Here is a 22,823-nt window from a genome sequence, read left to right as displayed (position 1 = left end):
ATTCTCTTCCCAGCCTTGAGCTACACTGTGGATGAATGTATCACTGCAGTTATATAGTAGACCCAAAAATCCTTCACCTTACCACCATAAATTTTTATGCTTCAGAATCAGAATCAACAGATAGCCTGTAGCCATCTTAAGTAATCTAATCAAGTAATACTTCACCCACAGAATGGCCATTTGTATAGCAATTAGTCATGCAGGCTGTCTTAAATTCCCTGAAGACGTTGAAGTGTCGATAAGTTTCACTTTTAGTCCAGTTTTAATGGTGTCATTTTAATTATAAGGGGTTTTTTTTATACAGTTTGCTGTTGTGAAATGGCCCCCAGTCAATCATTCAATCAATATGTTCACTGTTTTCCATGCATGCATGCAAGAAAAGATAAGTTTTCTTTAAGAAGTCAAGGTAACACAGCATGACTAATTGATTTATAAATGGTATTTTTTTGGGGGGGGGGGGGCGGGGGCGGTGAAGTATCCCTTTAAAAATGTGACATTAAATTACTGCATGAGTGGAAAGTATCTAAAAGTGCGGAATAAAAGTTGTTTTAAGTGGACGTTATTTTTCCTTTACAATAATTTAAATTGAAAAAAAAAAAAGAAGAAGAATATTCCAGTAGTAAGAAATAAATATTTTCTCATGGTGGCATCATGGAGCACGCGCTCCCATATCCGCGCACACGCGCCCAGACTCCAGCAGGAGACCCGAAACTAACAAAACAAATAAAAAATCTTTAATTATTTACTGTTAAACTGCACTCAGTTTGAAATGACGTCGCTCACATAGAGCCGAGTCAAGGGCAAAGGGGTAACCGGTGAAAGGAAAGAAGTTCCTGGAAACAGCAGAGGTGGGACGCCGCGGTTCAAACTGCGAGATTCCTCAGAGGCTTGACTTCTCTGCTCAGTGCACAGCCATCACAAACTCTGAGAGAAACACGGCAGCTGATCTCCTGTTGTCATCCAGATTACATTCACAGCTCGGCGGACTGCAGGAGCGATTCATCCTGACATGTCACTTTGGGCAAAGTGTTTGCGACAACAGCAATAGGTAAGTGAACGCGCCATCGACAATAGAGGTATAATGGAAAACTTGACTGCAAAGTCCTTTTTTTTCTCTTTTACTTTTTTCAGATACACTTGTAAGCATTTTTTTTTATTAAGCTTTTATTAGATTAAATCGAGTAGCTGCTGTTCTTATGGATTATAGTGGGAAAACAGATTTTCTTTATAGCCTAAAAGTTCCATCAGTATGTTTATGATACATTATGTTAACTCTCATAGCATGCTGATATTTAAAAATAATATACTGTCTTATGATAACATCCTTTATATTGGCTAATATCTGTATTTTTTGTGTATCTGTAAGTACAATGTAAAATACATGGTGCACAGTGAAGTTATCTCCAGTTGAGTGGTTTTCTGCAGGTTTGAAGTTCAAAGTACAAAGTCTGTGTATTGTTGGTTTAATATTACATTTATTTGTGGACTGTAGGTTTTATATTTTGTTGTTTTTGTTTCCTAGGTATGAGCACTGCATCATCGTAAAGCAAATTTTACAAACTGCTGTTCCTTGGATCAACTTCCTCATGAGCCTCTCGTGACTTTCCTTCAGCCATGAGTGGAAAAAGTTGTCAGCTCCTGGTGTCTCCTTGCAGCGTGTCCCCGTCACTGAGCATGATCAGAGGACACCAGTCCCAGTCCATCAGGCTGCCCATGTCCTCCCCGCAACTGGCCGATCTAAGTCCCTCCTCGGGCATGGAGAAAGTGACAAGAGGAGCCATACACTCCTTTGCTTCTGGGAAACAGAGCGGAAGCCATGTTGTGCTGCCAACCCTGAGCCTCCGCAGACAGGTGCTGACCAACGGGAAACATCTGAACATATCAACTGCATCCCCACAGCAGCATGTGCCTATACATCATCCTACAACCAAAGCAGTGACAGCTACTGTACAGAATGGACGTTGCTCCTCTAACAGCTTCAAAGGTAAAAACAAAGGTGAAACATATCTATTCGCAAAATGCAGGTGCAACTTCACTCTCCAGGACAGTATTTTCTATTTATAATATTCAGGATCTAAAACAGAGCACACAGCCCATAGTCTGACAGAATGATGCCGTAAACAAAACCACAACTGATTTACTATTCACTTCGTTATACTTCACTTATTCTCAGTGTGCTCCTGACAACCTCACTGTCTTCCTGCCAGCTACGTCTTGTTCTTATTTATTGATAATTAACCAAACATAAAGCTTGTCCCTAAATTTTCTACAGGGGAAAAGTGGAAGGAGGTGAAAAGCTCATTAGTGATTAACAGAGCAGAAAGTGTCAGGTTGGCGAGGGAAATTCCGCAATCTGCTGCATAAACCTTAGTTAAAGCAGATTTAATGTGATGCGTTTGAGTTTTATTTGCATTTGCTAATGTGTTTTCCAGATAGTGGTGTAATATTATGCTAACACTTTCAACTGATCTGTGGGGATTTATTGAATGTGGATAAAAGTTGTTTCTCTGCTTTATACACTGCTATACATTTATTGAATTTTGGGTTTGTGTCCAGCAGGTTGCTCAGTGTCTGGAGCTACCATGGCAGTTCTTGGTCAGCCAGCCGCTGCTAACCTGACAGTGACCAGCAGTCCCATGACTGTTGTGACAGGCCAACGATATACTGCACAACATCCTCCATCACATCCACACAGTGTGCAGATTCCCCACACTGACGCCAGGTGGGTAATATCAATAACAGTATGTGATGATGAGCTTGCTAAATCTTAGGAGTGATACTAAAGTGGATAACAACAATCTGTTTCAGATCCGTACAGTCCAGAGAATCCCTGGCATCCACTACTCTGAGTCTGTTTGAAACACAGTCAGTGTTCAGTGGCAGACACGACTGGTCGTACGGCTACCGTGTGCTTCCTCCACTGGGTCAGTGCTCCAACCAGGCAAGCGAGGGAGGGGAGCAGCTGAGCCTCCCACCTGGCACGGCCATGTCCGGCACAACCATATCAGGTGGCACTAGCACCTCTGCTTCCCTGCCCTCGTACCTCTTTGCATGTGATGCCGGGAGCCCCAGACAGTCTCGTGCAAAAAAGAGAGCTCTCTCCATGTCGCCTTTGTCGGACGTCATGGGTATTGATTTCAACTCCATCATACGCACATCACCTACTTCACTCGTGGCTTATATCAATGGTTCCCGCAGCTCTCCAGCTTCCCATCCTACACTCTCACCTGTCCACTCTGAGGGGTACGGTCACTTCCTGGGTGTGAGAGGCAGCTGCATCCCCCACACCCATCCCTACAGCACACCAGGCTCTTCACAGGCTCTGGCCCCACAGACAGATTACGGCCGTATGCAGCTGCTTGAAGAGGGAGGGGGTCTGGAGAGCCAGATGGCGAACATGGTGGTGGACCAGCAGTGTCTCCCAGAGGAAGGAGGGGCACTGGAGAGGACTTCAGCGAGCTGCAGCCAAACCACCAACAACCTGCTGCCTCCTCCACAGTTGCAGCCAACACTGCTGACTACCATCCAAGAAGCTGCTACTCCACAGGGGCCTCCACCACCCTACCACTCACACCAGCACATCCACCTCACTAGACGTCACTGCAAAATAAAGCCGCCCTCTCAGGACCCTCTCACACACGCTCCCATGGTCCCTACCAGGCATGGGATGAGCTTTCTACCACAGGTCCCTATGCTGGAGGAGGAAGAAGGGGAGCTGGAGGACTATGGGGCCCACTGCTGCAGGTGGTTGGACTGCAGTGCAGTGTATGACCAAAGGGAGGAGCTGGTAAGGCACATAGAAAAACTACATGTGGATCAGCGGAAGGCAGAGGATTTCGCATGCCACTGGGTGGGCTGTCCACGCAACTTCAAGCCCTTCAATGCTCGATACAAGCTTCTTATCCACATGAGGGTCCATTCAGGAGAGAAACCCAACAAGTGCACGGTACAACATGCAGATCACAACCTTATCTTTTCTCATACAACAGAATTCTTGATCTATTTTTTCATACTTTATATCTCTCTGCCTCTTAGAAAGAATATTCCTTCTACTTTCTCCCCTGCTAACAATACACAGATAGCACAGCTCTCTCTCAGGCAGATGAAGGTTTTTTACCGCTATGTGAGAAGAATGAGTGAATGCAGTCAAAGCAGGAACATGATGAATGTCAGGGGCTCACTGAGTTCAATTCTCAATGTTCCATTCAAAGCCACAGTATCTAGTTGAAGGCTTTCAAGCCTCAGGCTGCAGGAAAAAAAGCCTTTTTTTTTAGGGCAAATGCCTTCATGTGCTCTGTGTTCATGGCCAAGGTTTAGATCAAAAATATGGCCCCTCTCTCCTCTTAACTTTAGCCATGGGGTAATTAGCAGAGCTCTGTGATAATTGACATGGGAGTTAACTCAATTATGTAGTTATTAAATCAGCACAAAGGATGCCTAGCACTTTAGATCTGGCATGGCACTGTGCCCCTCTAGTAGCTAGTGGGCTTGTCAGCAGCAGGGGGCTTGCCAGGCCACCGTCTGACAAACTTGGCTGTCGATCTGGGAAGGTGATGCCCCATAGTCTGGCTCTCTACAGGTCTGCGTTTGTGGCCAAAGAGTTGGAGCTTATCCATGGGCCGAATTATTGATGAACTAGTAGCTTTGTTTGTCCGTGATGGATCATCTTGTTCTTTTAGATGTGTTGCAATTTAATGATGCCTCTTTAGTTTGTTCATTCGTTTTAAATGTGAAGTGAGAATATTAGAAACAAGACTAAGAGTCTAAAGCTGTACTGAGGCACACTGGTACTTTGAGCTAAATGCTTATGTCAACATGCAAACATGCTCATGGAGGCAATGCTAATATGCACATGTTAAGCAGGTGTAATGTTTACCATGTTCACCATATTAGCAACGTGTGTTAGCCACCACATTCTCACTCCGACTCCGTCACATATTGATGTTTTGGTCATAGACTTTCCCTGTCCACATACAACGTGCAAGGTACCCTGGGTGTGTTTGTTGTTGATGTTCCGGGAGGTCAATTTCTGCCTGTTAAATGCATTGTCTTCTTTCAACTTCCATTCTCACAGGAAGTTTATGGTAGTACAACACCGCAAATTGGCGTTTTTTTTTTTTCCTTCAACAACAAAACACGTGGTTGGGTTTAGGAAAAAAGAACAGGATTTGGCTTTAGAATGTTTTGTGATGCGAACACGGTTCTCTCCAGTCAAAGTCGGCATTTGTTGGACCCATCCACCACCCCTCCTGCCCCTCCCACTCGGACTTTCGCCACCTTAACTTTCGTCCTTGTCCAACTGTGTTTTCCCCCTGACGCTTTAAACTATAATGGCAACCAGCCGTCTATGATACCAAAGTTAAAGGACAACTTTTTTCATTGGTTTCTGACGCCGCAAGTCACTACCCAAGTGCCAGATTTCAACAACTTTGGAGTGAGACTAGGCTCATTCACCAGTGGTGTAAGATAGTTACAACCGGCGCACACTATTATGATGGGCCCAAATTTATGCTATTGTGCACATGTCATCTCGTCACATGATCAAACAGAGACTCAACATGGATGACATCAACATATATATTACCCAGCAATCATTGTTCATCATCATCATCATCATCATCATCATCATCCTTCTCTATAGGCCCCCAACCTCACAGTGCAACCCACACTGCCTGCACTGTGTATATTTCCGCCCCTGGTGTTAGCATAGGCAACACGCCCCCTTCGATATTTAGAATGTGTGCCCCCATCAAAGTAGCCCAGGACTTTTACTTTGACATAATTAAAGACATTTACACCATAAACTGATACAGAAAAGGGACAAATCAGTGCATAAAAATCGCCAGAATGGAGGAAAATAAGAGTTGATGCTCAAACTTTCTTGACAGAGGACCCCCAAAACCACCCGTTTCATATGTGTCCCCTCCCAATATTAAAGCAAAACCTACACCCTTGTGTGTTAGCATGCTAATACTGTATTTGTTGATTAGCGACAAATCCCATCTACACCAGCTCTGCAGGTAATTGGTTTGAAGTAAGTATAGTAATGCTAATTTAATGGTGGCATTCGATAAAAATTCTGTCTGGACCAAAGTGGTTGGTGGTAGACCAACACTGCAATTTCATGAAAACACATTGCTAGCATGGATAAAAATATATCTGGACTGTACACCACTCTGAACTCCTCCTTTGTTTTTTTTTTTCTCACTCCCACTGGGAAAATACTTGAGACTTCGATGAGTAATTGACAAACCACTCGCCAAACATGCTTCACGTCGCTGCTTTCAGCAAGTCAATTATTAACGGCACACATACCTGCAGTCGACCTTTTGTACCAAAATACTCACTTATTAGTTGGAGCTCGCTCTGTTGCCATGGGGCTGCAAATGTGGAATGGGTCTGTGTTCCGTGTAATCATTCAATAATGAAGAAAGTATTCATGGTCACAACCCATTGCCAAAAACAGAATTGGCACAAAGTGGCACTTGTGTTTGTGGTACAGTAATTATAGTACGGGCTAATTTGTAGTGAAGAGACAGCACACTCGACTCATCTTTCCTGTGCTTTAATGAGACATTTTGATTCTGTGTGGATTTTCTTCAGGTCAAGACTGAACATTATGTCAAGAGTGCAGGCTGTTTCTGTCTTTACATGAGCACTTCCATACATCTTTGCATGAGGATGTGAATGTGATTACACCTACTCCCTCTGAGGCAGAAAAGTAGTGCTTAAATGATGAAAATGCCAGATATGAAAACTCTGGATCTCACCGAACAGTTTGTAAAAGCTAAAGTCTGTTAACATTTAGAGAAAACAAATTTCTCTTCAGTGAGCCCACCTCTCATATAATACAGTCGTCCAATATGCAGCAGCCAGTTTTTCCTTGGCAGTGATTGGCAGGTAAATAAACTGATGCATGATAAATGAAGTGAGAGCTCGCAGCAGCAGAACAATGAGGTAGCTCTTGTTACACAGTGAAGGTATAGGGCAGGCCCAGGCTTGTACCTGTCATCTCACAATCTGTTTGACAATGATTCAGCAGATTGTTAACATATCCTTGACTCACCAGTCTGTTTGTGTATGTCACTGTGATTTAAACATATGAGGTTTTAAAAGCACTATGTGAAAACTCCACTTGGTTAAGTTGTAGCAAGCACATATAAATGTTATTCCTGAATTCAAATTCTACTGGCTGTTGTTCAGTAAAATAATAACTGGCACCAGTGAGCATCAGTTCTTGGCAAAGTTGGCCAAATTTGACTTCATCCTCTTTCCTTCAGTATGCATTATTCATGCTATGATCAGGAGTGAAAATGAAACCTTAGTTCTCTGCTAATCCACTAAATTTTTCCCACATGAGCAGCTTGTAATTCAAGCCTCGCTGATGCCAGTGAAAGCAGGCCCGATAAGATTTCAGGTTTGACAACATTTTAAGCGCCATCCTTACAATTGTTTGGAGGGAAATTACTTAGATTTAACCCTAGGAGATAATGCTTTAGCATCTGAAATACACGTTCATGTAACAGATTCTTTCATTATTTGCATTAGTAGACAAAGGTGTTAGTTGATCCAGAGCTCTGAACCTCTTCCTTGGGTAAATGAAAAGTCCTAGTGTCTTCTGAAATTTAGGTGGTAACAAGTCATTGTTTTTGCAAGTCACAAACAAGTCTCAAGTCAAATCCCAAGTCAAGCCAGGCAAGTCCCATATAAAGTCCAACATCAAGTGCCATATCAAGACTGACAAGTCCCAGGTCACGTCCTAGGTCCTAAACTTTAAAGGCCCGTTTCCACCGCAGGAACTTCGGGGTAATTTACAGGGCCCGTGCCGTTGGTGCGTGTCTCCACCGCAGGACCCACCCCCGAAGGACAGAGTTACGGAACTTTTACAGGGGCTAAACAAGTCCCTGCCTTGGAGTAGGTACTCAGAACGCCCCGAAAACTCCTGGCTGGGGCTTGGGGATTACTTGGTGCTCACTGGATATACTCAAGGCGGAATGTAACGTCAACAGAAAGCAACAAATAGCCGGCATTTTTAAAACTCAGCAGACGAGGGCTAGATCGTTCATAGCTTCCACGGCCATGTAAACAAACTCAATAACCGGTCCGTGAAAAACATATTTTTTCCAGTGGATATCTTAGTTACAACATGATTGAGCTAGCAAAGCAGTTTTGTGATGCTATGTGTGGTATTTATTCAGTTTTAGGAAATCGCAATGTCTAGAAAGCATCAGCTGACAGGGACAGCTAACAGCAGCAGCAGAGCTGTCAGAACGTCGTCTGTTAAAAGTCTCCCGTTGTCGGAAACGACATTAAACTACTCCAGTTAGCTCAATCATGTTGTAACTAAGACATCCGCTGGAAAAAATATTTTTTTCACAGGCCATTTTGTGAGTTTAGTGAGTTATTACAGACACCGCTATCGGCTAACAGCTAACAGCGTCCCTACGCCACTACGTCGCCCCGGTCAAAATGGTCACACAACGATTACATCACATCCAGAGCCTGGTAACTTTACAGGAACCTTCCTTCTACTCCGCTCTCTCAGTGGAGACACAGCGGTTGAGAGGGCCGAGCGAGGGGACGTTCCTGTAGTAGTTCCTGCCCCCCAAATAGTACCAGGAACTTCTTCAGTGGAAATGGGCCTAAAGTCTCGAATCCCATGTTAGCCATGTTAATACTTTGAACTGAGTTCCCAACACCTAAACAAGTCATAATGCACTCTTCACCAAATGTAATGCTAATTTAAATGTACAAAAATAACCAATGCTTTTTAAAATTTGCATTTATTTGTTTAAATGAGTTTGATAATTACGTCTTTAGCTGTTAAGCATTAGCTTGCTAGCTATATCAATGTTAGCCTCATTTTACCGTTTTTTGTTTACCACAGCATAGTTTTTGTACACAGACAAAATTATCTTTGTCCTTTGTCTCCTTTATCTGGAGGTCAATAATATAACGTAAGTGATAATAGTTCGCTCTTGCAACTTGATTGGATGGATGGGAAGTGTCGACTTCCTGGGAATAAATAGCGTTAAGGTTACTTGAATCGAAAAATGAAAGGAAATTAATTATTTTTGCCACACTTTATAATCTTTGGTCTTGAGGGCAGGCATCCATTATTTTCAAGTCAAAATGCATTGGTGTCATTGGTGTTAAAGTCCAAGTCAAGTTGCAAATCTTTTTTGATCTTGTCAAGTCTAAGGTCATCAAGTTTGTTCATGTGACTCTAGTCCACACCTCTGCCAGTTACTGACAGTTTTGTAGATGTGATGTTTTAATTATTCTAAAGCTCATATGTTTGATTTTATTTTCTGTTCCAAATTTTGAGTAGCTGTGCCAAAAATTATTTCTCGTGTAGCAGAAAGGTACAAGTCACCAGAGACAGAGACTGGGAAGCTAAAAATATATAGTCGAAGGAAACAGGTGAAACAAAAAAAGAGCTAAGAGGGGAGAAACATCACTTGTGAAACAGGGAAGAGTGGAATTCAGAGTGAATTGACCTCAGGCTAAGACTGGGCACTGGACAGACTCTGCTGGCACAGACTGCAGCTGTCATTGTTCAGCCAGGGCATGAGTACCTGCCAGGACCTGTCAGAAGCTGGCTGTAACACTGATCTACACTGAGGAGCCATGCTGCTTTCTTTTCAGACCAAACGTCCCTCGCGACAAACTAAAAAGCCCTCCGCGCTTTATGAGAGCTTTATGAGACAGAGAGAGAGTTACACAGTTACCCACCCCTGGCTAGTCTCGAGTCTTGGCAGTATTTTAGCTTTATGCTGGTTCTCAGTTGTCTTACCACTTTGGTTGTGAGAGACTATTTATCTCTGTCCGTGCCGTTTTTCATGTGGCATTCTAGCTGAGGGGTCTGTTGTTAATTCTTTTCTTTAAACTATATTTAGGATTGGTCCACTTTGCAAAACCATCCCCTTTATGAAGAGCATTTATTGTAATAGACCAGAATTGGAAAGAGTGCCAGAGCGAAAATGCGTGGGAAGAGGTTATGGGAAGCCGGTCTCATTTTGTGCTACTCTACAGTTTTGTTCTTTTTCCAATTTAGTCATTTGCTTTGAGAACTGGATTCTTCATATGTAGTGCTTATCAAATCTATGCTCTTATCAAACATCATTACAAACATTAAATTGTGACAAAAGTGTTGCTTCAAAGTTCAGTAAAAAGTGATGTGAAAAATCTTTATTTTCAAGTTCAGCTGCAGAAGAAGCGGGATAGTTTCTTAATAATAGATGTCAGGAAACATGTCGTGATGAGAAAGTAAGGCAAGTGTTACTGTGGAATGCGGAGGAATGTTATTAGTGAACTATTAATGGGCAGAGACATTTTAATTTGGCTTTGGCAGCGATGACTGAGAGGTATCAGTATGTCAGGAATCTCGTCTTAGAGGAGAAAAATAACAAAATTGGACATGGTCTGTGTGTTTCTCCATAAGGCTTAGTAAGTACATTCCAGCCCCCCTGTGAACAGGAAGGGAGAGAGTAACAGAGAAAGACATATTTTAGCAGTGAAGTCACTGTGGTCGCATGATACTGCAAAAAAAGGAGCTGTTTTGCTGGTTAGGATTACTGTGGCCTTGTACTTGCCCATGAAGTAGTGCAAGACTTGTGTGCTGCCTCTTATACACATAATGTATTCATTCCTCTGTCTGAGTTTTGCTGTAAATGTATCACAGATAGTTTACAAGTGACATTTTTTGTTTTGTAAGTGATAGCTACCAGCCGCTGTCAAGGTGATGCAAGATGAGCGATTCAAAACACAAATGACAATACAGTGATGTGTGTATAAACACTGACCCCTGCTGGTGACACACACAACCATCAGAACTGTGTTACTTTGATTACAATAGAAAAATGAAATGTATAATTGAAACAGTGGGAGAGTTAAAGAACTCTCTTTTTTTTCTTTTTTTAGATTTTTTTGCAAGAGTGTTAAGGTCAAATCATAGTTTTCACAAACCCACATAGTTTTCACAAATCATATTGTTTTAAATCACAAACCCTCATGATTATGTGTATAAAACAATATTCAGATCCCAACATCACTGTGACAATGATAGCTTCTCTTACAACATGAGTGCATACAAAACACAAAAAGAAAATGGGTGAAAACACACCATGGATTTCTACTACATTTGTGCCCCTGTAAATTCGGTATCATATCGAATAACTCTGACTCTGACTACTATCTTAACTTGATAGTAAACTCCTAAGAATTACCTGTCAGACTAGGGCATGACCATGACTGTAATTAAAATGGCTCACAAGCAGAAAGCATTTAATTTTAATAAGGTTATTTCTGGGCCTGTGCACGGACAGAGAGTGTTTGCTAAGCATCTCACATAGCGGATTGTTTAAAAAATTGATCTATTAGACTCTAGCTTTAATTATCGGTGCCAGATTTGTCAGGCAGATAATGTGATATGCTCTGTATCAGTAGTAGCTCTGTAGCAAAGTTACATGCAGAGGATATTTCCAGTAATTAGCACTGTAATACCAACACTGGCACTGTCATCTAAATTACGTAGTACAAACTGCAGCAAGTAGGAATTGGCTTGAACAGCAATGTGGTTGTATAAAAATCAGACATATAAAGACAAGGAATCCCATCATGCTCACTACAACAGCTAGCAGTTTAAGCTCTGACTAGATAAACTTCCAATAAAACTACAATGCACCGGCCCCTCCCAAATGTTTCCCCCTCTCAGGGCTTTGCTGCTTCATAGCTGCTCACCTGTCGACCGTGAAACTACTCTAGCAGTGAGCAGTTAGGGCTTACCTCAGTGTCAGTTGAGACTAATTGACCATAATTTTTCTATTCAAAAGGTTTTCTGTATCTCCTCGTTTTTAATCACTCCCACACACACAGATCAGCAGGCTTTTGTCTGCAGCAACTTACAGCTAATAAGCTCATAGCTCCAGGTGCATGTGTAACATCAGGTTGGAGATGCTTGTAGAGCTCATATTGGATATTTCACCAGATGGAGCCCACAGCAAAAATACATAAATGACTTCAAATTAATGTCCCCCAGGTGTCTTTTAAATGTAGCAGAAATGTGTTGATCTGTTAGCAGGACAATTTTCACAGTGTTTATGTGCGTTTACAGTTTGAGGGCTGCAAGAAAGCTTTCTCTCGGCTGGAAAATCTGAAGATCCACCTACGTAGCCACACAGGGGAGAAACCGTACGTGTGTCAGCACCCAGGATGTCACAAGGCCTTCAGCAACTCGAGTGACAGAGCCAAACACCAGCGTACACACCTGGACACAGTGAGTGGCAGCCTTGCACAAATGCATACAATAATGGATGGTACTTCAAGGCTTGTTTATGTGCATGTGTGTCTGCATGTGTCTGTGGTTGTGTAGAAGCCATATACGTGCCAGGTGCCTGGCTGCGCAAAGCGTTACACTGATCCCAGCTCCTTGAGGAAACACGTGAAATCCCACTCCACTAAAGAACGGCAGTTGCGGAAGAAGGTACTGCTACTACAATACATGCTGTTATACAGTTCACAAGTTTTTCCTTTTTGAGAACAAACATTGTTCTTGAGAATGTATTTTACTGTGAAACATAAAACTAAGCGCACTCCTGATTGAACATGTAAACTGTCCGCCAAGCAGCAGCCTCTGTGACTGGAAAATTAAGCTAGCATTGAACTGCCAAAAACTGCAGTTCCTTAAATGGCCACTTGAGGCTGGCTCCAGAAGCGACTCAATCCCCATAGACACCCATCTTAAAATGCACAACTTAACAGCAGAAATAAACATGTTTACAGCCTGGTATACAAAATGGTTTTGATCTCTTTTGCTACTTCCAACATTCATGACAACTGTACAGGGGGATGAATATTTATATGTCTTACCCGCTTATGTTTTATTAAGTTATAGCTTAACAGCACCACTTGAGTGACAAGCTGTCTGCAAGGTGTCTCCACAGTCTATGATCAGATCCACCCCTCACTCCTCCATAGCTCCACCCTTTCGTCCAAATATCGTATCTGGCTCCAAAAAACCAAGATAGCGACAGCCGTAATCGAAGTTCAAGGCTTCAAAACAGAGGTCTGCAAACCAGTGGGTGATGTCACAGTGGCTACGTTCATTATTTTTGTACGATCAGTGCCATCCGCTAAATTATGTTGACTTTCAAATGAATTTGATTTGTACAGCATTTGCTGGCTCCAGGTTTTGCTGTCAAGAATAACTTCCCACCTTGACCGAATCTCATTAGTGATGATTGCAAGTAGACAGCATCACAACCTCAACATTTGCAACCATCCAGCAAACAAAAGAAAAGCTACATTTCACATGTCATCATGTCACTGTGCTTTAATTTTTCCTAATTAGCTGACAGCATTGAGCATTATCCTCTCGTGTATGTGCTCTCCATCCCACTCTGTTCAACTCTGCAACTTAACTGCTCACAGAAAAATGTCATTTACTTTAACTTTCATTAACTCACATGTAGGTGTGCGCGCCGTCAGATGAAAATCCTACTTTCATCCACTCACGCTCACACTGGCAGACCCAGGTCTCACAGCACCACACATAATTATGTTGTTTGTCATGTCTTTGTCTTATTTTCACCTTCTTTATTTCCCACTCAGGTTGACACCATTTCAAACTTTCACATTATGGCACTGCAGTTGAGATTTTTGCATGCATGCGAGAGATTTATGCTCTTTAGCTCTTACTGAGGGTAATGTCACCATAGATACAAAGAAGGTGGGTTGTTACTAAAAAAAAAAAAAGTGAAGTCTCCCACATGCATGGCTTCTTTCATCTTAAACTCAAATAAATGTTTTTTGTTATTGTGATGTCACTGATGCTTCTCAAGATCAAGGGCATGTTATTTATTTGTTTCCTACCAAGGTCACTGCAATATAAACTGTATATTAACCCACATAGCATCCATAATCTCTTAGTGCTTGTCATTTCTGCAAATAGTTCTCAGGATAGCAAAGCTATAATCCTTGAGATTGTCACAATGCTTGCTACTATTTATGACTGGCTTTTATTCTGCTATGGCTATTATATACATACAAAAATATATAGTGCACAACATTCATTGTAAAGAGAGAGGTAAGAGAAGTAATATATAGCCAGAGCGATGATGGCATTAATACTGTTAGATATAGGCTATAATACAACAACTAAAGGAAAATTCCTCCAGAATCACATAAGTGTTAAAGCTGTTTACCACTGTTTACCACTGTTTACACCGATGAGCCAAAACATTAAAACCACTGGCGAGTGAATAACATTGATCATCTTGTTTCAATGCAATGTTCCATAGGGAAACCTTGGGTCCTGGCATTCATGTAAATGCTACCTGGTGCGCTTCACCCACCCAAACACTGTTGTGGACCAAGTAAACCCCCTTATGGCAGTGGCACTGGTCGATGGCAGTGGCCCCCCAGCACACCACAAAAACTGCTCAGGAATGCTTCGAGAAATGGTACTAAAAGCTCAAGGTGTTGACCTGGCCTCCAAATACCCCAGATCCCAATCTGATCCATTTGACGGACGTGCTGGTACCCCAGAGGTACCCCTGATCCACGGTGGGTCCTCCTTGAATCGGACTTGGCTTTGACCTGTCGAGGCATGAACACAGGACCTCTGGGGGTGTCCTATAGTGTCTGGCGCCAACATCTTTTGGGTCCAGTGGGTTGTGAGGTGGGGTAACAGCACATTCCACATATGTTTGATCAGACTGGGATTTGGGGACTTTGAAGGCCAGGTCAATGCCTTGAGGTCTCTGTCATGTTCCTCGGGCCACTCCTGAGCAGTTTTTGTGGTGTGGCATGGTGCATTGTCCTGCTGGGAGGCCAATGCTTCTGGGGAGTGCCGCTGCCGTAAGGGGGCAGTACCTGGTCTGTCTGAACCGGACTTGACTTTGACCTGTCAAGGCATGAACACAGGGCCTCTGGGGGTGTCCAATAGTGTCTGGCACCAACACGTTGGCTTCAGATCTTTTGGGTCCTGTGGGTTGTGAGGTGGGGTAACACCACGTCCCACAGATGTTTGATCAGACTGGGATTTGGGGACTTTGGAGGCCAGGTCAATGCCTTGAGGTCTCTGTCATGTTTCTCAGGCCACTCCTGAGCAGTTTTTGTGGTGTGGCATGGTGCAATGTCCTGCTGGGGGGGCCAATGCTACTGGGGACTGCCGCTGCCATGAAGGGGGGATACCTGGTCTGCACTGGTGTTTAGGTGGGTGGAGCGTGTCAGGTGGCATCCATGTGAATGTCAGAACCCAAGTTTTCCCAACAGAACATTGCATTGTAACAAGATGATCGATGTTGTTCACGTCACCTGTCACTGGTTTTAATGTTTTGGCTGATCGGTGTATGTTCCACGTGCCATGTCTCTAGATGAAATCCACTGCTGATGTGCCTCAGGACACACTGACGGACTGTTTAACCATCCATCCTCTGCAACCAAGCCTTTCTCCCCTGACGAGGATAGACCCTTCCCCTGGTGCATCCCATGAGTGTATACCAGAGTATTCTGGTATGTCAAAGTCCTGGCTCTTTGCAATAACATGTCTGATGTGAAAACCAGACACTTAAGCATATCCCCCATGCAACCATGTGCACATAATAGGTTTATCTATTAGATTTAGGCTGTGGTGGACAGCCCTGAAGTGTCTGTCATCCCTGTTCCTCAGCTGCTCCACAGGGGCGAGACTCCACCAGCAATCCTCACCTGGCTCTGTTGTGCTCCTTGCAAGACAATTACAGGTACTGAGGATTTCTTTTTTTTATTTTGTATTTAAGTTTTGAATAATTTTACAAAATCATTCAAACTGCTTTACTGTTCTTTATCTATGTATACATATATAATTGGACAGGAATCAAAGCAACATTTTAGGGGGAAACAAAGTCACTAAAGCAAACACATACCCATTCATACGCAAAAAAAAAAAACAACAACCAAAGGCTGTTCACATGAATCATTTTGAATCGCTGTGGAATATAACCATATGCAGCAGCATAACAGTTGGAGCTGTTAGCTTTACTCAGCAAGCCAACTGGTATTTTCTTTTGATTTTGTATTCCCATTGGCATAGTTACAACTTTAACCATGACTGATTTAAATGCTTCACAAATGTTTTTTTTCCTCCCTTTGGATGATCTGAAACAATCAGCTTAAACATTGGTTGTCATGGCTTCAAGACTATAAGCTCATAATTGGAATAATCAGTTTAAAAGAAAACACTATTTTGTACCTTGATAAAAGAGTCTAAAGAGTTGGGGGTTTTGTTGGTGGTGTGTGTGTGCCGACTATGGCTGGGAAGAGGCTTTACAGGTTGAGTGTGGCTGGCAACACATTTCCCTCGTCAATCCATAGGAAAACATCCCTTCATCTATACTCTTCAAAGCTTGTGATAAAGTATTTCTGTCGCTCTGGGCAGCCAGATGCTCATGGCTCCTCACTGGTTGTGATTGTTCTCATATCAGCAGTAGGCCAAAGCATTCGCTGCAGGATCCCGGGCAGACAATTGGCTTGCAAAAGCAGACCCTGCCTTGGCTCACTGGTCTCGACCACTCGCATTAATGGATGCTATAGCCACCGACAAGAGCAGCTAAGGAATTCAATAAGTGAAACATAAAATCTAAAAAATACCATTTAAGTTTCAGTGGGAGAAGAGAGGCGCTGTAATTACTTTTTTTAGATGTTAAATCGATTGTAAAATCCTTGGTGCCATTTTCTGTACACTTCTCTGAGATTCCTTTCAGTTCCCATTCAGGCCCTTGCATATTGTCAGCAAACTCTGGCTGCTTTAGTATTCTTGTTATTGGCAAGTAGACCTGCAAATGTGTTATGTGGCCAAACTTAACAGCAGGGGTGTCAGCTCCCATGGCCACTGAACAGTATTTACATTTACTAGTTTAATCCTCTGTGTTTAACAATGATATACACAAATCTGAAAGTAATGTCCTTGATTTTCTTAATGTAGCAATGAGCGACAATGGTGTAAAGACTGAGGTGATTTACTGTAGGGCTGAACTCCTATGCGACCCTATACAGCACAGACTTTCAGTAAAGTAAAAGAAATTTTCCTACTTAAGCTAGAAACGGAGAGGGAGCAGTCTTGTATTATACAGTGGCGCCCTGAAGAAGGGGCTGAGGAGGGGGCACGGCCACTCTGATACAATTGCTGGCCCCCCTGGTGAAAAAAAATGGAGGCCAACATCACTGTTTTAAGAAGCTGTGGCCATTTTTTTTCTTTAACTTTTCAAGCTAGCATGAAAATAGTGGTATCCTGTGGAGCCAAACGACCTAAAGCATCCATTGGTACCATGCCACGCCAGCTTGTCTGGAAGGGGGCTAAATAGCGCTCCAAATTTGGGCTAATAGCTGATGTGGGACCTTGACCTCTCACCTCAGATATCTGAATAAAAATGGGTTCTATGTGTACCCACAAGTCTCCCTAACACTTGTTGTGGGACTCAGACTGTACCAGTATTAATTTATGCACATGAGATAATAGGTAAAATTAAGTGTTAAATAAGACACCATAATATATCACTATGCAATTCCTTAACTCTCATACTGACATAGTTTTAAACTAGCCTATATGTCAACAGCATAATATGATTCTGAAATTCAGTTATGGTTTTTGGTTTTTCAGTGGCCCCTATCTGGCCACCCCTGTGAAAAATTTCTAGGGGCACCACTGCCATTATGAAAAAGTCAGTGAACAAATGGCAGGCACAGACTTTGTATTATTGTGATGGAAAATGCCATGAATGAGCTTATGTTGCACAGGCCATAGTATATATACAGACAGTGATACATCATAAAGTGCCTTTATGGTGCCTCTGTTGCTACTTGTATCAATTGCCAAGTGCCTAGAATCAATCTTGTGGTCATGAACTCGATGACTAAAACACCTTAGATTGCTCTTTTTCTCCCGTACTGTGCAGAAACTATACATCAGTAAATCATCTGTGCAGGAAGCCACCATGCTAAGTGAGGCCAAGGAATCCATGAAAGCTGTAATTCTTTCCTCATTACGTAGATGTAGAAAAGATGGAAAAGTTGAAAGAGGGAGCTTTCTGGATTCCTGAGAGTGTTTATCTCAAATAGGTGTCAGGTTGTGCATCTCATCTGCATCATTCAAGCGAGTAAAGGAATGCCCACGGACAGTCACAAGTGATGACATGTTTATCTGATGCGATGTTGAAGAAAGTCTGTGTAAAATTAGTACAGACTGTGAAACTGTTACCTTGTCATTACCGCATGATGCATTCATGCTTCAGTGCTTTATTGGTTGTTGAGGCTTTGTGTGAGAATGGGGCAAATATGGAATTTGACAAATGGTTTTGGTGTTAAAGTGCAACATTTGGCTAAAAATGATAATTTAAAGGGACAATTCACCCCAAAAATCCAAAATACATATTTTCCTTTTACTTGTAAATCTATAAGTTTAGATAGTTTTGGTGTGAGTTGCTGAGTGGAGATAGCGGCCATTGAGACGTCTGCCTTCACTCAAATCCACAGACCTTGTTGTGAGCAGTTTCATGTAGGAACTATTTTCTTTCTATCAAACTAAACCCGCTAACTGTATCACTGTGCAGAGGGAGCACAGCACTGCCCCTTAAGCAAGAGGGTTCTGGGTGTTTGAGTTTGCATGCTCTCCCCGTGTCTGCATGAGTTTTCTCCAGGATCACCAGCTTCTTCCCACAGCCCAAAGACATGCAGTTAGGTTAATTGGAGACTGCCTGTAGGTGTGAATGTGAGCCTAATTTGTTGTTTGTCTCCATGTGTCAGCCCTGTGATAGTGTGGCGACCTGTGTCAGGGTGTAAACCGCCTTTTTCCAAGTGTCAGCTGGGATGTGCTGCAGCCCCTGCTGACCCTGAATAGGATAAGCAGTTATGGATATAAAATTAATAAATGAATATTGTGTCTTATTTTTTTAAGAGAAACACCATACACTGAATGACAAACTGTATAGATGATGGGCACAACAAAGGAAGCACCTGTAGAACCTATTACATCTCAGCATGGTGCAAAATAGTGCCTCTTTAAAACCTACAGAATATACAGTAATGCTTGATTCCAATTAGCAGTAAATAAAATTTAATATCAAAGAAATATTTAGAAATCTTTTTATTCAAATATACATCTTACAGGTTATGTAATCCAGCTTTATACATACCATGTATTTAAATCATAAAACATCTCTCAAAACCAAATCCTCTACTGTTTTAATTGGTTTTGAAAGTCATAACTGTACAAGGATGCCTCTGCATGGTTCGCAGAATGCAAACAAATAAAAATTGTGGTTGTTTTTTCAAATAATGAAAACATACATTGTTGTTTTTCTGAATTCCACAAGCAGTGTATTTAATTCAGTCTGAAATATTTCAGGTTTGTTGATCCCTCCCCCCACCAGCTCCCCCCTGGGGACCAATGCGGGCCCTGCTCTCCCACCCGCCTCCCGCATCCTCCCAATGGGACATCCCTGCAGAACAACCAAGATCTGAAGCAGCCCAGCCAGCCTCCTGACATAGCAGATCACAATCCAGGTACTCCGAGGTTTATCATCAGTGGATTCTTAAGGTGTGTCAAACTGGGGACAAGGGGAAGGTTCTTCAGAAAAAGGGTTTATTGTGTAAGTTTCACATCTGAAGAGCCTATTAGCAAATGTCTTGGTGGTCTGACAATCTGTTTGAACAGATTTTCTCACATTCACATTAATCAGCGCCGTATCTTTATGATGTGTAGCAGGTGGCTGGTGATTTTTCTTGTGAATCAGACAGCTCCATTCTATGTACCTTTAAATAGATATCACTTCTTTTCCCTGCGGACTTGACAGCCACTGTGATGTTGACAAGGTGCTCAGAAACACACGCTTTACTTTTAAGTGCTGAGATAACGACAAGATTTGAAAGGGCTGAAATGCGGCTTCACGTTGCTTTTCTATAGGAATGTTTAATTTAAGGAGAAAAGCTATAGACTTTAATTGAGTTCTTTACAATGTGGATAAAAGAGTGAGGGTTTTCTCATTTACACTGCAGAGCTCTCAGGGCAGATTAAGATGCTATATTCTCCCCCACAATATGGAGGGATCACAGCACAGACCGGCTCGAGTCACCTGATGCAAGTTGATGCCTTTGGTGACAGCCTCGCTCAGGCAGTCAATAATCCCAGTGGGGTGGCCACCTCACAAACAGCTCTTTCCTGCATTACAGGTAATGAAAATACAGTCTAAACTAAATTACTCAAAGATGAGCACTTTATTGCCACAACTCTCACTGTGCATATATGCATCTGTGTATTTATTTGTGTGTGTGTGTGGGTCAGGTGCATCAGCAGGATTTGATGTCCGCAGCCAGGCGCAGGATGGGGCTCCTAATCAAGAGCTGCATGGAGGGGATTTCTTCAGTGTGGTGGACCACCGCACAAGCCAGGTGTCCTGCATCTACACAGAGGGATGATGTTACTCCGATGTTGGTTTTGTTCCCTTGCACTATTTTGTGTCCCCTCTCATTTAGTCAAACAGTCTATAGGAAGAACACTTTAGATAGCAAACTGGTGGCAGCTTCATTTAGTGAAATAAAAGCATATTTGATTGATTGATTGGTTGATTGATAAAACAGTCCAAGATGCTGCTCCCTGGGTCTTGAAGGAAATGACTCACATTCGCAATGCAAGTTTCTCTCTCTCTTTGACTAAATCTCTATAAATGTACTATCTGACTCAACACTCCGGCTTCTGCCTCCATAATCACTGTATACTAATGTCTGAGCCTACAGGATTTTTTTTTTACGTTTACTTCCCCAGTTTGTATACAGCTTGTGTATAACAATGTTAATGTAGTGAGTACTTAAGATAGTTTATGGTGTCATTTTGCACAATGTTCAACATTGCAATCAAAGCAGTGTATGCAAGGGATCATTTATTAAGGTTTTTCTTAGAACCATGGCTTTGTAACTATAGTAACAAGGCAGCCTCACCATTTCACTGTAATGTTCAGAGACTTAACCTGTTGTTTAGAGTATAGTACTGTAATGCGCTTTGATTGCTCCTGTGCCTAGATCATGAAACAGTGACCGTACCAGTGATTTAACATGTTTTGGTTTATTCACTGCAAATTACACACACTTCACAAGTTCACATTGCAGTTGATGTTTTTGAATAGCATGGTATGTGTAACATGTTTTTGATTCTGTTCTTCTATAGTGGTGAATTTCAGTTGAGACTTGAGATAGGTGAACTACTCTGTTCATTATAGCTGTCTTTATTTTTACCAGTTATTTTACTGCAGTGCAGACTTTTCACTCCAGCTCACACTTTGAGCTGCTCAAACATGTAACCATATCACAACTTTTAGTTAAAAAAAAAAAAAAAAAAAAGCAGACATGATGATCACCAGGATTACCCAAAACAATTTGCAGTCACTAGAAGAAAATGTTGGCATTGTGCATTTTTGCAAATTCCAGATGTGTTACATTTGTACATTTTGTACATATCATATCAATGTTTTTAAAGGGATGCTGATGACATGTAGCCTATATGCATCATCTGGAGGTGGACAGGATGGTGGATGGAGTGACACCTAGGTGAGATGCTTGCCAAGCTGCAGGCAGTGCCGGCCCATGGCATAGGCAGTGTAGGCAAATGCTAAGGGCACCGTTATCCATAGGGGACACCAGAAATGGGGGACGGAAAAAAAATCAAAATGTTTATCTTTTACTGTTTCTTACTTATACTATTACTACTGTTGTTTTGAAATATTACGTAAGGCTACAACATAACTACATAGAAAAGCCTACCAAATAATAGACAGGCCTTTTTTGTGGGTTCCTGCCACCCCTGCCCCCCTCCTCAACTCCTTTACCTGCTCTCTCGGAGAGATGGGAGAGTTATCTGACATCATGTGAACCCGAAACACGTTGTATTGTCACAAGGGGGAGGCTCACCCAGGGTACCAAATGTGCTAGGCTGCAGGCCACTGTTTAAGACCAACAGACCACAAAAAAAGCTTGTTTTTTAGCAAGATATCGCTGTCTTTCTAGCGGCGATTGTGCCAGCAAAACTGGATGTTTTTTAGCAAGACATCGACAGCATTTCCAGCCTTGTTACAACATAAAGAAAGGTAAAGTTTCAAGATATCTAATAACATACATTAATGTGACCTATCCATGGTTTGCAGGAACACACAATGACTACATTTATTCTGGTGACTGATTGAGTTGAAAAAAACTACTCAAACTTCATCACCATCAGCAGCAATGTAAAGTCTACATGATTTGTAGCAAATGGACTAAAATGTGCAAAAACACTGTTATGGTGCCTCAGTTTTTGAATATATTTGAAATGATTTGTATCCTTGTTTGTCATTTGTCACACCTTGTGTCTCTGAGTGATATGACAATGCACCTAACTCTCTTGTGGATCAGTTCATGGTGGCTAATTTCATTTGTTAGAGCTCACCACACAGATCACACAAGGTTACAGTTCCCCACACATACAACACCCTGCAAGTGATGAAGAAGACATGTAGTGCTTTTGCACATGACACATAAAGGAACCATGATGCTCTTATCATTTAAAGCTCACAAATTATACTAGAAATAAAATGAGACAAGAGACATTGATTTAGGCTTTTTAAACTGCCTGTTGTTTTGTCACTCAAAAGCCAGGTCAGTGATTTACTAATCTAGCTAAAGCTCTACAAAATAGTGCAACAAATAGTTTTTGTGGATTTCTAAAACTGTTTTTGTTGATACTTCAAAAAGCAGTTTTGCACACACCATAAACCACATATCTTTCCATGGAGTTAATACATATGTTTCTATTTGAA

At 42.0% G+C, this 22,823-nt stretch overlaps 1 protein-coding gene across 5 annotated transcripts; it reads left to right on the top strand.

Moving 5' to 3' along the window:
- Positions 1-617: 617 nt before the first annotated feature.
- Positions 618-22,535, top strand: glis3 (GLIS family zinc finger 3). Of its 5 annotated transcripts, none has more exons than XM_049604576.1 (11): positions 621-1,048; positions 1,523-1,984; positions 2,557-2,722; positions 2,809-3,946; positions 12,116-12,277; positions 12,374-12,484; positions 15,378-15,516; positions 15,674-15,746; positions 19,385-19,542; positions 20,035-20,208; positions 20,321-22,535. In XM_049604576.1, the coding sequence occupies exons 2-11, from the start codon at positions 1,615-1,617 to the stop codon at positions 20,452-20,454; spliced, it is 2,625 nt and encodes an 874-aa protein (XP_049460533.1). In that variant the 5' UTR covers positions 621-1,048; positions 1,523-1,614; the 3' UTR covers positions 20,455-22,535. The 5 variants fall into 5 exon arrangements, with proteins under 5 accessions (XP_049460537.1, XP_049460533.1, XP_049460534.1 ...); XM_049604577.1 differs by having other exon boundaries at positions 622-1,048; positions 2,560-2,722; XM_049604579.1 differs by having other exon boundaries at positions 624-1,048; positions 20,333-22,534.
- The last annotated feature ends 288 nt before the right edge of the window (positions 22,536-22,823 follow it).

The sequence above is a fragment of the Epinephelus fuscoguttatus genome, linkage group LG18 (genome assembly GCF_011397635.1).
Source record: "Epinephelus fuscoguttatus linkage group LG18, E.fuscoguttatus.final_Chr_v1".
In the NCBI taxonomy this organism is placed as follows: Eukaryota; Metazoa; Chordata; class Actinopteri; order Perciformes; family Serranidae; genus Epinephelus; species Epinephelus fuscoguttatus.
The sequence above is the reverse complement of the archived record's forward strand: the minus strand, read 5'-3'. Positions and strand labels throughout refer to the sequence as shown.

Excerpts from the sequence above, each read along its gene's own strand:
- glis3 (XM_049604576.1), top strand. The coding sequence starts at position 1,615 with ATGAGTGGAAAAAGTTGTCAGCTCCTGGTGTCTCCTTGCAGCGTGTCC. Across the intron at positions 15,747-19,384 it reads TCCTTGCAAGACAATTACAG|GTTTGTTGATCCCTCCCCCC; the intron begins GTACTGAGGATT and ends GAAATATTTCAG. Across the intron at positions 20,209-20,320 it reads AGCTCTTTCCTGCATTACAG|GTGCATCAGCAGGATTTGAT; the intron begins GTAATGAAAATA and ends TGTGTGGGTCAG.